The sequence below is a fragment of the Lacerta agilis genome, chromosome 8, assembly GCF_009819535.1.
Source record: "Lacerta agilis isolate rLacAgi1 chromosome 8, rLacAgi1.pri, whole genome shotgun sequence".
NCBI lineage: Eukaryota > Metazoa > Chordata > Lepidosauria > Squamata > Lacertidae > Lacerta > Lacerta agilis.
The window spans coordinates 32,334,374-32,347,724 of record NC_046319.1 but is presented as its reverse complement, the minus strand read 5'-3'; the positions used below and the strand labels follow the sequence as shown (position 1 = coordinate 32,347,724).

At 41.5% G+C, this 13,351-nt stretch overlaps 1 protein-coding gene across 1 annotated transcript in view; it reads left to right on the top strand.

Annotated features, from left to right (window-relative positions):
* The window catches only part of CYLD (CYLD lysine 63 deubiquitinase), a 28,688-nt gene extending 16,731 nt beyond the window's left edge, over positions 1–11,957 (top strand). The window contains 12 exon segments of the mRNA XM_033156816.1: positions 1,883–2,024; positions 3,931–4,053; positions 4,687–4,776; positions 6,064–6,109; positions 6,111–6,133; positions 7,605–7,642; positions 7,645–7,706; positions 7,708–7,737; positions 7,833–7,941; positions 9,503–9,621; positions 9,800–10,016; positions 11,237–11,957. Coding sequence (XP_033012707.1) covers positions 1,883–2,024; positions 3,931–4,053; positions 4,687–4,776; positions 6,064–6,109; positions 6,111–6,133; positions 7,605–7,642; positions 7,645–7,706; positions 7,708–7,737; positions 7,833–7,941; positions 9,503–9,621; positions 9,800–10,016; positions 11,237–11,421 — 1,184 coding nt within the window. The 3' untranslated portion in view covers positions 11,422–11,957.
* Positions 11,958–13,351: the final 1,394 nt, after the last annotated feature.

Below are 13,351 nucleotides of genomic sequence, written 5' to 3'. Positions count from 1 at the left end.
CCCATGGAACTTGCTGTGGGCTGATGTGTTTTGTGGGAGGGATGCAGAACAATCCATCACCACACTTGGGGGGAAAATGGGATGGTGAAAAATAGAATGCACTCATATTTTCATTTTCCTCCATAACCTACAATGGGCTAGCAGACTAAATATGAAAATTTTGAGCTACCTATTCAAAAGGTACACAAAGCACTTGGATTTGCTCTCTCCAAATGCCTTATTAAATTTGCATTTTCAGTTCTATGTTGAGCTGTCCATGAGTTTTGAGTGTTTAGATAGGTGGTCTCTTTCTCCGTTGACTTAGGTTTTCCCCACCAAAATAGTTTTACAATTGTAAATAGAATTTTCAGAGAAGATGGCATTGCTTAATGTGGCTTTTAGCATGATGTTGCTGTGGCTTAATCAGGTCAACCCTTTATAGCTGTTATGGCAGACTTGGCAAACACAGCACAACCTTGTCAAACACTGCTGTTGCTTGACTGCCATTTGTTTTGGCCATGTGTGGGCAGAGGCTCTTGGGGAGACTGGAGGATGCTTACAGGATTGCACCCAGTTCATGGCTTCATAGCCAAAAAACTGTTAGGTGCTTCAAATATGATATTAAGGAATAGCTTCCAAGGTGCTGCATGTGTTAGTTTTTCCATTAAGGCAGGTAAGTCTGCCTGTTTGCCTTTTCCAGGAAGACGAATGTGCAGGCTGTACTGATGGAACATTTAAAGGAACTCGATACTTTACCTGTGCACCCAAGAAGGCTCTCTTCGTTAAGTTGAAGAGCTGCAGGCCAGATTCCAGATTTGCTTCATTGCAGCCTGTGTCCAACCAGATTGAACGCTGCAACTCCTTAGGTATTGCTCTTTTCTTTCCCTCTGTTTCCTATTTCTATCTAGCCATGTAAAATTAAGTCAGTTAGGAGTAAATTTAATACATTATCACTTTATTTATAGTTAGCACCTTCAAAAGGCTTTAAAAAAAAACCAATTTGAAATGGCTGACAAATGAAAAACTCTTGAACAAGCAGATTATTATTTTATTGTTTACTAAATTTCCATCCTGCCCTTCATCCTGAAGGAGCCCAGGGCGGTAACAACAGCTCCAGCATCCGGGCAGGTTGATGTGGGAAAAAGCACTCTTTCAGGTATTTTGGACCCAAGTCAATTAGGGCTTTATATGTCTGTGTTGAACACTGGGCTCAGTAGCAAATTGGCAACCAGTAGACTTTATTAAGTAAGAAAAGACTGTAAAAGAAATGCTAGTTTTCATGCTGTTGCTTCCTATACTTAAGGCATCTGAAGTATATTTGAAATTAGTGTCAGTTATAGCTAGTATTTGGAAGGATCAGCACGAAGATGGCCTCTGTGGTTTTAGATCCTTGTTTTTATGGATACTGAAGTTGAAACGTACTACAGGCTTGGGACACTTGAGCTTTTTGACATGTATGAACTGTCCTCTTTAACTTCACCCTAGCGTCTTCAGTGTTGGTTTGTTATTGCTAGCAGGTTACCTTTGTTCTGTGTTGGAAGAAGTTATTTTCGTGTAGCATAGCCCCCTGCTCTATTCTAAAGCAAAAAAAGTGGCTGGGGGGTGCTGGAGAAAATTGTAAGAACGTCCAAGCGCAAAGGGAGGCAGGATGATCAGATACTGCTTGGTTGTGTACGTGGGAGAAATTAAAACTGCCAAAGCCAAGGAGGTGAGGTGGTGGAGGAGGAGCAGGTAGCTACTTCTATGCAAGCCGTACCAGTCAAAGAACCCCTGAGGCCTCACCATCTGCTTCTCAGTTCCCCCAAGGACAAACACTGCCACTTCATTCTCCCTTGCTGCTGCAGCTCTTGGAGCCACGAAGGAGTTTGAGTCCCTTGCTTACTCTCACCCTTTTGTCTTTAAGCTTTTGGGGGTTACCTAAGTGAAGTGGTTGAAGAAAACACTCCCCCCAAAATGGAAAAAGAAGGTCTAGAAACAATGATCGGAAAGAAGAAAGGAATTCAGGGTCACTATAACTCCTGCTACCTGGATTCCACCTTGTTCTGGTAAGTAAGGAGCTGTCCTTTGAATGCCTAGGTGAGGGGAAAGGACATGAGTGCACAACAAACAGTGCAAATATTTCAGATGACAGTTCAATAGAGTGGCATTAGCTGTCTGTTGTGCCCTGCTGTGCAATGAATGGAGCTCACTGAAAGTAACTTGACCTGTAAAGGTGAGGGATTCAGTGTGGGTGATTTTCTCAATGAACCCATTTCCTGATGTTTTAATGTTTCATCTTCATCTGTATCAGATTTCTTTTTGGGGAGGCTGGGAAGCACCCCACTGCCTCTTGCATGGCTGGGTGAGTGGATGAGGAGGAGGAAGTAGTGGCAGGTGAAGGTCCATGGGGAAGGTTGTGAATGGATCAAATGAGGTGACTGTTGTAATGTGTCCAGGGAAACGGGAACAACGGGCATGCTCCCTGCTGGGCCAAACACCCCCGGCCGAACTGCCGGTCGAACTTCAAAGCCCTGGAACAGCAGCAGAAACCAGAGACCTAGCTTCAGAAAGCCAGGCACTCTTTCTGTTCACTTAGCAGCAGAAGATGCACCACAGAGGCTGGTATGAGCATTATAGTTAAGCATTTATTAGGCGAACATGAGGACAAAAGAAAGCATACGTGCAGTTACCTCCATGTTCGGAAAACGAAAGAGAAAGTACAGACTGAGGAACGGAAGTTCCCAGCAGCACACTGGAACACTATACAGACATGTGACAAGCTCCCATCCTCAGTCTGTTGTTAAGGTGGAATGGGAATTACAACATTGACACCACTGTGGCTCTGCTGTGGCCTTGTCCACAGTATGGGATGTAACACGACCAGCCTCTGTATGTTGCACTTATAGAATACCTAGCTCTGTGATAGATGGCCATTACAGTGGAGTCTGAGCAGCCAGAAATTGCAAAATCAACTCTGCTTTGTTGTGCTTCCTTAGCACAGCAAACACACCTGTCTCAATAACGTTGGAGAGCACCTGATCCTTCCCTGTTGTTGTCTCACTGTCTTCTACAGCAAGGATGGGGAACCTGTGGCCCTCCAGAGGTTGTTGGACTACAACTCCCATCAGCCCTGGTCCTTATGGCCAGTGGCCACGGATGATGGGAGTTCATCAGCACTCGGGGGGTGCAGATTCCTCATCCCTGTGCTACAGGCCTAAATCTTTCCATAGGGTTTAGAGTTCTTCCCCTCCACTTTCATGGTAGGGTGGTGGTAGCAGAGCCACATCTGTTTGCTAGATCACATAAAATTGTGATGTAGCAGCCAGCCCCTTAACCAGCTGTTCTCTCCAGGAAGTAGAATGACTGTGAGTTCTATGCCATAAAGCTGTCAATAATAAACATAAAAATAAAGGCAAAAACCCTCCCTGCAGACCTCATGTCATAATATGACAGTCGTATTGACTATCATAATCACTTGAGAGTGGGATTCCACTTCTGGCTGCTGTTTGACAGCTTTGGCTTAATCTCATCCTGGCAGGCAAGCTTTGCATCCTCCCCCCCCCCACCCCGAGAAAACTGGGAAGGATGGTATGCTTCAGATGTCTTGCAATCAAAATTGGCTAACTTCATCTCTCCTAGCTTCTTGTCTGCTCCTTATTCTACTTGCTGCCCCTCTTAATATTTGATGGGAGAGTTCACATTCTGCATACTATGCAAAGTGGCTCAAACTTCCTTTGTAAAGTGTAAGGTATTACGCACAGTAGCCCTCATCTTTTGGCAGACTGGAAAAATTCCCTGCCAAAACTCAAATCCTCTTGCTGGCAGTAAGGATAGTTCTAGTTTCTTCTGTTAGTAGCAGCAGTCCATAGTGGCAATGCAAGAGTGAGATGCCCTTCACAAGCATCTCAGCTTTTAGGGTATCCTCTTATTTTGCTGCATTTCCAGATTGAATTAGCTTCTCCCCTCTTTCAGCTTGTTTGCATTCAGCTCTGTTTGGGACACAGTCTTGCTTAGACCTAAAGAGAAAAATGATGTAGAATATTACAGTGAAACTCAAGAGCTTCTGCGGACAGAGATAGTGAATCCTCTCAGAATGTAAGTATGGGCAAATGAATTGTTTCAAATTTTCAGTAGTTTTCAAAATTTATTCCTCGCTTACCAGGTTGGTAGGTATTCAAGGATTCCTTGAAAGCAGAAAGTTTGAAAACGACTGTGCTAAAAATCAACCCCCTAGTTTCTACCTAGCCCTTTCAGCTCTTTCCTTGTTACACCCATACTGCTTTTTTCCCAGCTCCCTGGGTTTTGTCAGCACTAGGTGTGGCATTCCTGATGTGGAAACTAGTATCATTTCTGCTGGGATGAGTACAATGAGAACATGAAAGGGCCCTTTGTTTTCATTTCCTAGAAGGAGCAATTGGAAGAATGTTGTACTATATTCAGATATGTATAGGGGCTTCGAAACAAGTTGTCTCGGATATAGCTGCATTGCCCTCAGTTCAGAAAACCGATATACTAGTTCAAAATGTGGAGCTCAGAAAACTGAGAGCCCATTATTAGGCTACCTTAGCATCTCTTTGTTGCTTGGTCTCATTCTGTTTCCTGTGTGAAACAAGGAAGTTTTATAGTTACCCATTCTGCCAGTTCTGTGTATCCCCATGGCCTAAGCTCCGTATGCCCTTGAGGTTCACCATTTCTCTCTCTCCTCAGACTCTTCATCTTTTATTCTAGATATGGATATGTGTGTGCAACAAAAATAATGAAGCTGAGGAAAATCCTGGAAAAAGTGGAAGCAGCTTCAGGGTTTACCTCTGAAGAGAAACGGTAACTTGGTTTATTTCTTTTTATTTAAGAAGTTTATACACTGCTTTTCATTGTATATCCCAAAGTGGATTACTGAAAATAAAATAAAATGCAATTTTATTTGAGCTTTATCAGACTCTGTAGCATTGGTGAGGGAAAGGGAGTAAATAGGGATGGGTGTTTGGTAACAAACTGAAAGTTGTGAATTGTGAATGATTGAGAGAGATGGTTCTGATCTGGTGCCGAATTTATTAGTGACTGCCAGAACGTTACTATTTGTCAGAAAAAAATCTGAAATACCACCCATTTCAGTGTTGATCAGAAAAGTTTGGAACATGATGCTCTTGACCAAATGATGTATTTTTCCAGGAGCTATTATAGAAAGCAAGCGGATAGGTTTGTGTAAATATGCTTCTATTTATTTATTGTGCTGTTAGAAACAGTTTCCAAGATTAATGGAAGCGGTGGATCCAACGAAGTGCAAGGATTCCATTTGCTCAACAGAACTTCTCGTTCCTCTCCTCCCTGCTGTCTGACCCCACCCCCAATCTGTTCTGGAGGTTCCCCAGTCCTCAGAGCTGATTTGGGATTGGCGCAGGGGGAATGTGGGAAGGGGGGGGGGGAAGGTTCCATTGCACAATCCTTGTGCTTATGGAATGACCTGATCGGATACAACCCCAATCTGTTTCCGCCCTCAAAGTTTTAGTTTAACTCTCTTGTGCTCTTATACCATGCTTACACGTACTATATTTCTGCTATATGGCTTTTTAAGAGCATTTTTTTAGAGAGAATCCGCTACATGTTTTGGAAATTGTTTGTCTGTTAGCTATGCATTTGGACACTCTTAAGATATTGCAAACCAAAGTTCCTGAAATCATTTGGATACCATTGGGTGCCATTTGATCTTTTGAAATGGCACTTTTTTCAACCAGTGATTTCATACAGCTGAGGGGTTTTCTGCTTAGAATTCCTGACTGATCTTGGGTATGAGGTGTTTAATGCTTAATATAGCTAGATTATGTACTATATTCTTTTTGTGTGTGTGCATAATAATGTCTTTAGAATATTGGAGAGTTTCAGCTAAATTTGTGGGGGGTTTTTTAGAATGATGATGGAGGAATTGCGTCTTCATAATCTTGACTATTTAACTGTTTTATAAATCTTTTTGTATTCAACTGTATATAAAATAATGCTCCCTGCTCTTTGCCAGTTTGGTTAGAATGATTTTTTATGTGACATTCATTTTAAAATTATTTGGGTTTACATATTAGTCTATGTTTTTATATACAACTCTCTTTTTCCCCCAGATCCTGAAGAATTCTTGAATATTTTGTTTCACCATATTTTGAGATGTAGAGCCACTGTTAAAAATAAGGTAAAATATTCCTCTGTTTAAGTCACTTTTCAAAATGAAGTTAGGACTTCCAGGAAACATGAGCTTTCAGAGAACGTTTGGTTGGAATCAAGGCTCTGGCTTTTTAGAGGTATAAAATTCTATAGTCTGACTGCACTCAAGACATAGATTTATTATGGAAATGCAGTGGAAAACTGAGTTGAGCTTAATCCTTTGCCTGGTGATCATAGGCAACAAGGAACTTACACAGGCAAGTGGGTTACAGGATGCTGGGGGTGGAGGTGGGGGACAGGACTAAAGCATCCGCCCCATCCTTCTGGCAGCCCCTCCATTTCCATGACTTGCCCTTTGTCTACACCCCACTTAAAATCACAGCCTACATATTTAGTTTGCTATCTAAAAAATAACAAAACCCACCACCAGCCCTTCGTATCACTAAAAGCAGACTAGTAAAAAAAAAAAAAAAAGGCATCTACTAACTAGTGGCCTTCAGTGTATGGGTCCTTTAGTTGGGCATCTCTTTAGATGTTGTACTACTGTTTATGACATTGGGATTCACCACCACCACCTCTGTTCCAAAAAATTGCCATGATTTTGGGAGGTGGTGTGTGTTCTGTTGAATGGCCATACATCCAATTTTTCATACATACCTGGGCCAAAAATTTAGCTCTGCGTAATAAGCACACAAAGTTGCTCAACCTGATAGAAAACTAGTAGCTTGCATTCCCCTGCATTGAATTCCTGATTGGTTATGACAACCAGGCAAGTTTGTAAATATGAAGCAAGTTTTAGTTTTATCCTTTCATATCAAGTGTTTGGGATGCCCCCACAAGATCTCATATCCATCCTTCTTCACAGTAGTGCAAACTTTCCCTTCCCGGCTCTCCCTTGTAAGTATTAAATATGATTCAGCAGTACATCTGCTTGGGTACAATGACCCTTGTTAAACAGTGGTTACAATCTGTATAACTGAACATTCATTTCAGAATTATGGGAGTCAACATTACTGTATTCGCTTGGTTATGAATGGTCTTAACTGATACATAATAGTGAAAGGGCTGCGTAAAAACACTGAAACCCAGGTAATCCAACAGGTATTTCTATATCTTAGTTGGAACTTCATAGCTGACAAAACCGGTGGTAATCTTTGAGAGATGACCCCATATTTAAACACTGTCTTGAACACTCATTTAGGAAAAGAAGGTTGGATTAAGACGAATTAGTTGAACTTGGATCCCACAAATGTGACAAATCATGACTTAAATCCAATTGAAAACAATGGGACTTGAGATCAACTACATAATCTGGATCCGGCTCTATTTTTTAAAATTGCCTTACAAAATGCTTAATCTTTCCCAAAGTTATTTTTTAGTTTTTGTAACAGAAAACATTTGTCCAAATGGATGAAAGAATAGTTAAATGCCCTCTTGTTTCATCATTAAGCCTTATCGTTTTTTTTAATCAAAAACTCTTTTGAAAATACTCTTCTTAGATCAGCTGGTCAAAAGGTTCAAGACTGCTACTTCTATCAGATTTTATTGACAAGAATGAGAAGGTTGGAGTTCCTACAATTCAGCAGCTACTGGAATGGTCCTTTTATCAACAGCAACTTGAAATTTGCAGAGGTTTGGAGGGATATTATTTGCTTTCATAAAAATTTTAACCCATTGGATATATAATTTCACTAAAACAGCTACATTTTTTTCTTGGCTCTTGCTAGGCACCCTCATGTCTGATTATTCAGATGCCTCGATTTGGAAAGGACTTCAAAATGTTCAACAAAATCGTTCCGTCACTGGAATTAAATATCACAGACCTACTGGAAGACAGTGAGCATAAACTATTGTTCATGACACTATAGCTGATCATAGAGTAGTTAGAAATAGTTTTATTTCTTCTGGTAATTGGTATGTTTGGCTACTGCACATACAAGTACTGGTGGTGCTATGAGCCATGGTGAATCATATTTTATTTCTGTTAACAGAAATTTTGTCTAACATTCTGCTCACAAAATATTAGAGAACCCATATTGGTGGTTGACTGTGGACAGGCTTTAGGGGTGGTACAACCTTGACCACAATGCCTTCTGCCTTCATTCTCTTTTTGTCAGGATAGATGACGTTTATATACATGCAAAACTAGACCCATTTTTCCAGACCTTGTTTATTACACTAGTAGTCTTACCTGCCATCAGGAAACTTGGAACATACACAGCAGAACTGGTGAATCTGTAGTTCTCCTGATACTGCTGGGCCTCTGAACTCCCATTAACCCCTGGCCAATAAACAAGGATGCTGGCTATAATTTATTATCCACTCTTCACCCTAAGGTTCTGGGTTGCAACAATTAAAGCACAACATGAAAAAAACAGTTTAAAACAACTTAAAATCACAAAAATAAGGTGGGTTCTAAAAATATGCACCTCAAAAACACGTAGAGGATTTTTTTTCTACAATCAAGCAGTATATAAAGTTTATGAAATAAAACAAATGTCAAAGGGCCAGCATAAAGTGGTGTTTATTCAGCATTCACCAAAAGTTGTATAATGAAGATGCCAGATGCACATTTGTGGGGTGGAAGTACCACGACTTAGGGGCAGCCACCGATAATACCTTTTCCTGGGCTGCCACCTAACCCCCCTTCAAGCTTTTGGGAGTTGTCAGATGACCAATAGGGTCTCTTTGCTGATCTTAACACCTGAGTGGGTCTGTAGGAAATGGTAGTCCAGCAACATCTAGCAAGTCACTAGTACTTCACTCTAGATGTGTATGGAGTTCCCTGGCAGTCTCCCATCCTATCCATTCTGCTAAGTTTCAGAGGTACTTTGGGTGCCTTCGGGTTCTTCTTCCTCTCCATCAGCTTATTAATTGTTAATAGAAGAAGAACTGGGCTTAATTTCTGTGTGCAGCCCTTTGGAAAAGTCTTTTCTTTTTCTCATCAAAATTATGAATGGAAGCATTCCATCCATTTTCTTCACCTTCCCTCAACCAACCAGTTGGGTTTTTTGGCATGAACTTAAAACTGAAGGAATTCTTTATGGCTTGTGTCTGCAGAGTAGAGATTTATTTCACGGATGCATTTCTTTTATAAACATGCATGAGTGAAATATAGTGTGCTGTAAACAGGGCTGTTGCTTTTCTTTTTGCTTCAGTGTTGGAGAAATTCTTGCAGGAGTGTCGCCTTGTTCTGTTTCAACAATATATCAAACTGTGTTAAGTCGTTCAGCCCACTTTTTTTGTACACAAAATCATGATTTGCTATAAAAAGCACCCCTCCCCCCTATTTATATTAAGGCATGCCTATGTTTGTCTTAACATGTTCATGCTTTGAAGGGATGGCTGCTTCCACTGTTCATACACAATTTTGATAGTTGCATCTTGCTAAATACAGCTCCTAGGCAGTGCCGTATCTGTGGAGGACTTGCAATGTATGAATGCCGAGAATGCTACGAGGATACCGACATTTCTGCTGGGAAGATCAAGCAGTTTTGCAAAACCTGCAACACTCAAGTAAGTTACTCTTTCAGAATGTCTTGGGACTGGTGTCTGCTCAGAGCTCAGTGCCAGGAATCTCTCCAGGGGCAGTGGGTGCCTTCTCAGAGAACTGAGATTTGGTTTCCTTCAGAAAACAGTAAGGCAGAAGATGACCTTGTAAAAAACTTATTCTAACCCTCCTTGTCAATTACAGGTTCACCTTCATCCCAAAAGGCAGAGTCATAAATTCAATCCAGTGTCACTCCCTAAAGATTTACCAGACTGGGATTGGAGACACGGCTGCATACCTTGTCAGAAGATGGAGTTATTCGCCGTTCTTTGTATAGAGACAAGCCACTATGTGGCTTTCGTTAAATACGGCAAGGGGGACTCTGCCTGGCTCTTCTTTGACAGCATGGCTGATCGGGATGGTATGTCTGTTCATTTGGCCTTGTTTCCTTTCTCTGGTGTTCATGTAGCTTTGAGTAACCTTAACTGTAACCTCGGAAATACACTTTCTCCAAAAGGCTTCCACAATTTTGGCCACTAGTGTAAATTGAATTAAACTTAACGTAGTGAACCTTCTCTGTTTAATACTTTATTCCCTTATGAATGAGCAGTGTTAATAGAAAACCAAAATATAGTAAAAAATAAGCTTGAAATAGAGTGGTGAGTGTCAAGACTTCAAGCCCTTCAAATCCTGATCTGCCATGTTACTCAGTGGGTGACCTTGAACCTGGCACTCGCCCACCAATCCTACCTCACAGGGCTCTTGTGGAGAGACAAGGGAGGGCAAAAGTATGTATGCCACCCTGCGCCTTTGGGAAGAAATGTAGGGTAAAAATGTGATAAATGAATGGATAATGGATGTGAGATTTTTGAGTCCAGCATAAGACATGCGCAGAATATGTGCCCTTTATAAGAGCTTACCTTCAGATATAAGGCTCTTTTAAAAAACCCAGTAACTGGGGAAATGATAATTATAATAGGTGGAGTATACACAGAAGGGAAATTTGTATACTACAAATGTCTCCTGAGTGGATGCAGTACATGTCTTCACCTGGCAACCTTTCCTTCCAATGAAGAAGCATTTGCTTACAGGGGGGGGGGGGATTTTTTTTTTAAACAGCCACAATCTTCTCTTGCTAATCTGTTGATCTGGGGTTGCCACTGCTTCCTGCTCTCAGTGCCTCCACCTGCTTAAACATTGAGCTTGCTTCTCTCTCTTTAGCCCTGAGATAGGGAGGCTGTGGCCCTCCAGCTATTGGACTCTCAACGCCTGTCATCCCCGGTCAGCAGTGGGCAGGGATAATGGGAGTTGTAAGTCTGTCATCGTTTGGAGGGCTACAGGTTGCCCACCCCAATTCAGTCCTATCCTTTGTCTTCATTCCTTGGTCATGTAGAGTAGGGACCTGAAGTTGAGAATTGGCATTTAAATAGATTTATAATCGAATGTCAAACTGATTTACGACTTTTTTTTTTAATGACATGGTGGAGATTTAATTGGCATCAAGAAGAACTCATGTTCCTTACCATTGCACACCAATGGGGGGCTACAGTCTCAGGACTGCATAGTTGGCAGTGAATTATGTGTCCCCCTCCCCCTTGAATTAACTCCTCTGCCCTCTCCTCTTCCTTCTTCTCTCAAAAGGAGGACAGAATGGCTTTAATATCCCTCAAGTGACTCCATGCCCAGAAGTTGGCGAATACCTGAAAATGTCCCTTGAGGAATTGCATTCTCTGGACTCGAGAAGAATTCAAGGCTGTGCACGAAGGCTACTTTGTGACGCTTATATGTGCATGTATCAGAGCCCAACCATGAGCTTGTACAAGTGAAAAGTTTTCGACTGGAAGAAGGGAAGCAGCTTCCCAGCAACTTGACTGTGGCCCAAGAAGATTCAGCAGGACTGTCGGCGCACTTGCTCGTGCATCTGTTGCCGGCAATGGATGCTTCAAAGGGGGTGGAAAGCAAACGTCTATGGCAAAAGAAGTGCATATTTTAAAGAAGGGGTGAAAAAAACCTTACAATGCAATGTTCTGTTGCTAAAGTACTTAATAAGCATTTTGCACTCTAGGAAGTGTGTGTGTGTGTGTGCGTGCGTTTAGGGTTTTTCTAAAAAAAAAAATAAAAGTCTAAATGAAGCTATTAAAACGTTTAGGCTGCATTTTCAGAGGAGTTGTGTACATGGAGTGAAGTTTTATGTGTTTCAAAATTGCCTTGTGGAATTTTCTGCATAGACCTCATCCAGGGAACCACAAAGCCTAAGGGAGAGGACTGTATTAATATGTGTGTTTTCTCCAGCATTGTATAGGTTGTACAATCAAGGCACTTCACCTCTGTAATACACTGGATGCTGGCCTGAATCTTGGCACTGAGGCTTTTGTTTTGCTTATTTTGACCTGGTATAAGTTAAATCACAACAGGAACAAAACGTCTTTATTGTGTTGAGTGAGCGTGCAAAACGCATTAGCTGTCTGTTTCCTCCGTTGTATTCCCCTGGACCAAGAATGCTCAGTGTTCCCTTTGTAGCTAATGGTTGCCTGCTGGAAAACGGTGAAGATTAAGCTGGTGTAAATGTTTTACAGCTACAAGTTGGTGTTTAGACTAATTCCCATAGTTGGAAGCATTGCGGTGTTTTCCTTCATCCACACAACTCACTCAGTCTATTCTGTGAACTGGATGCTGTTTGCAGGATCATCTCTGAGCAGGTTGTGTGGATGACTCATTCCATATTGGGCGCACCCACATAAAATTCTTCTGAAAGGTATTCCATGCTTGCAAAGTATTAACATTGGCACTGTGTTCAAGCTTGACTTTCAGTTGAAGTTTGCTTTTTAAAAACTGATTCTTATACTCTGGTATTCTCCTACGTTTGGAAAACTCCTTAGCAAACTTCCCACATGTCTGCTTTTATGGATTTTTTAATCCCCCCCGCCCTGACACTGCCCAGTCACTTGGAACTTCTGACTCCAGTGTAATTTTACTTCTGAGAGTCAAAGACCATCCTATGACTTGCAGCTGTGATTGGTAAAAAGAAGGTGGCAAAGTTGATTTAGAAAGGTTCAAAAACAGCAGGGATGTTAAAGAGCTAACCTTTTAAAAGTGTATTTTTCTATAGTGTGTGAGTGTGTGTGTGTGTGTGTAAAAATCAAATCTAGGTCACATAAGGAATTCAGCCGTGTAGTATTTGTACACCACAGCCTTTCTTTGAGGGAATATGATGTTCACCACCCACTATGCTAAGGCATTACTGGTGAGGAAGTTCTGTTGCTGTGGTTTTCCCTACAGTTGGTGTGATTGCCAATCAAGGTAGTACAGAATAATAGGCTGGGGCAGCCAACATGGTGTCCTTTAGATGCTGTTGGACTACAACTTACATCACCGGTCACCATTGGCCAGGCTGGTTGGGGCTGATGGGAATCCTGATAACAGTTGAAGTCCACCATGTCGGCTACCCAAAAATAGTCTTTGTCCTTATTCTGCTTGCCTGTGTGGGACTATCAGGTGCACCTTGCTTGTGAGGTGGATTTGACAGCATTTTAATTGAGAGGGCAATACATACCTTCAAGTTGTTGGGATAAAATATCCTCTCCAGACACCCATGCATAATATTAATAGGTTCAAGACACAAGGTGGCACCCTTGACAGTATGTTCAGCTTTTTGCCTCAGGGAACATCATTGGCTCAGAAGTCTGTAGTCTATAAATTGGAATCTGATGCTTTAGACTGAATTTATTTTCTTTCTCTTTTTTTGAGATTGCTTAC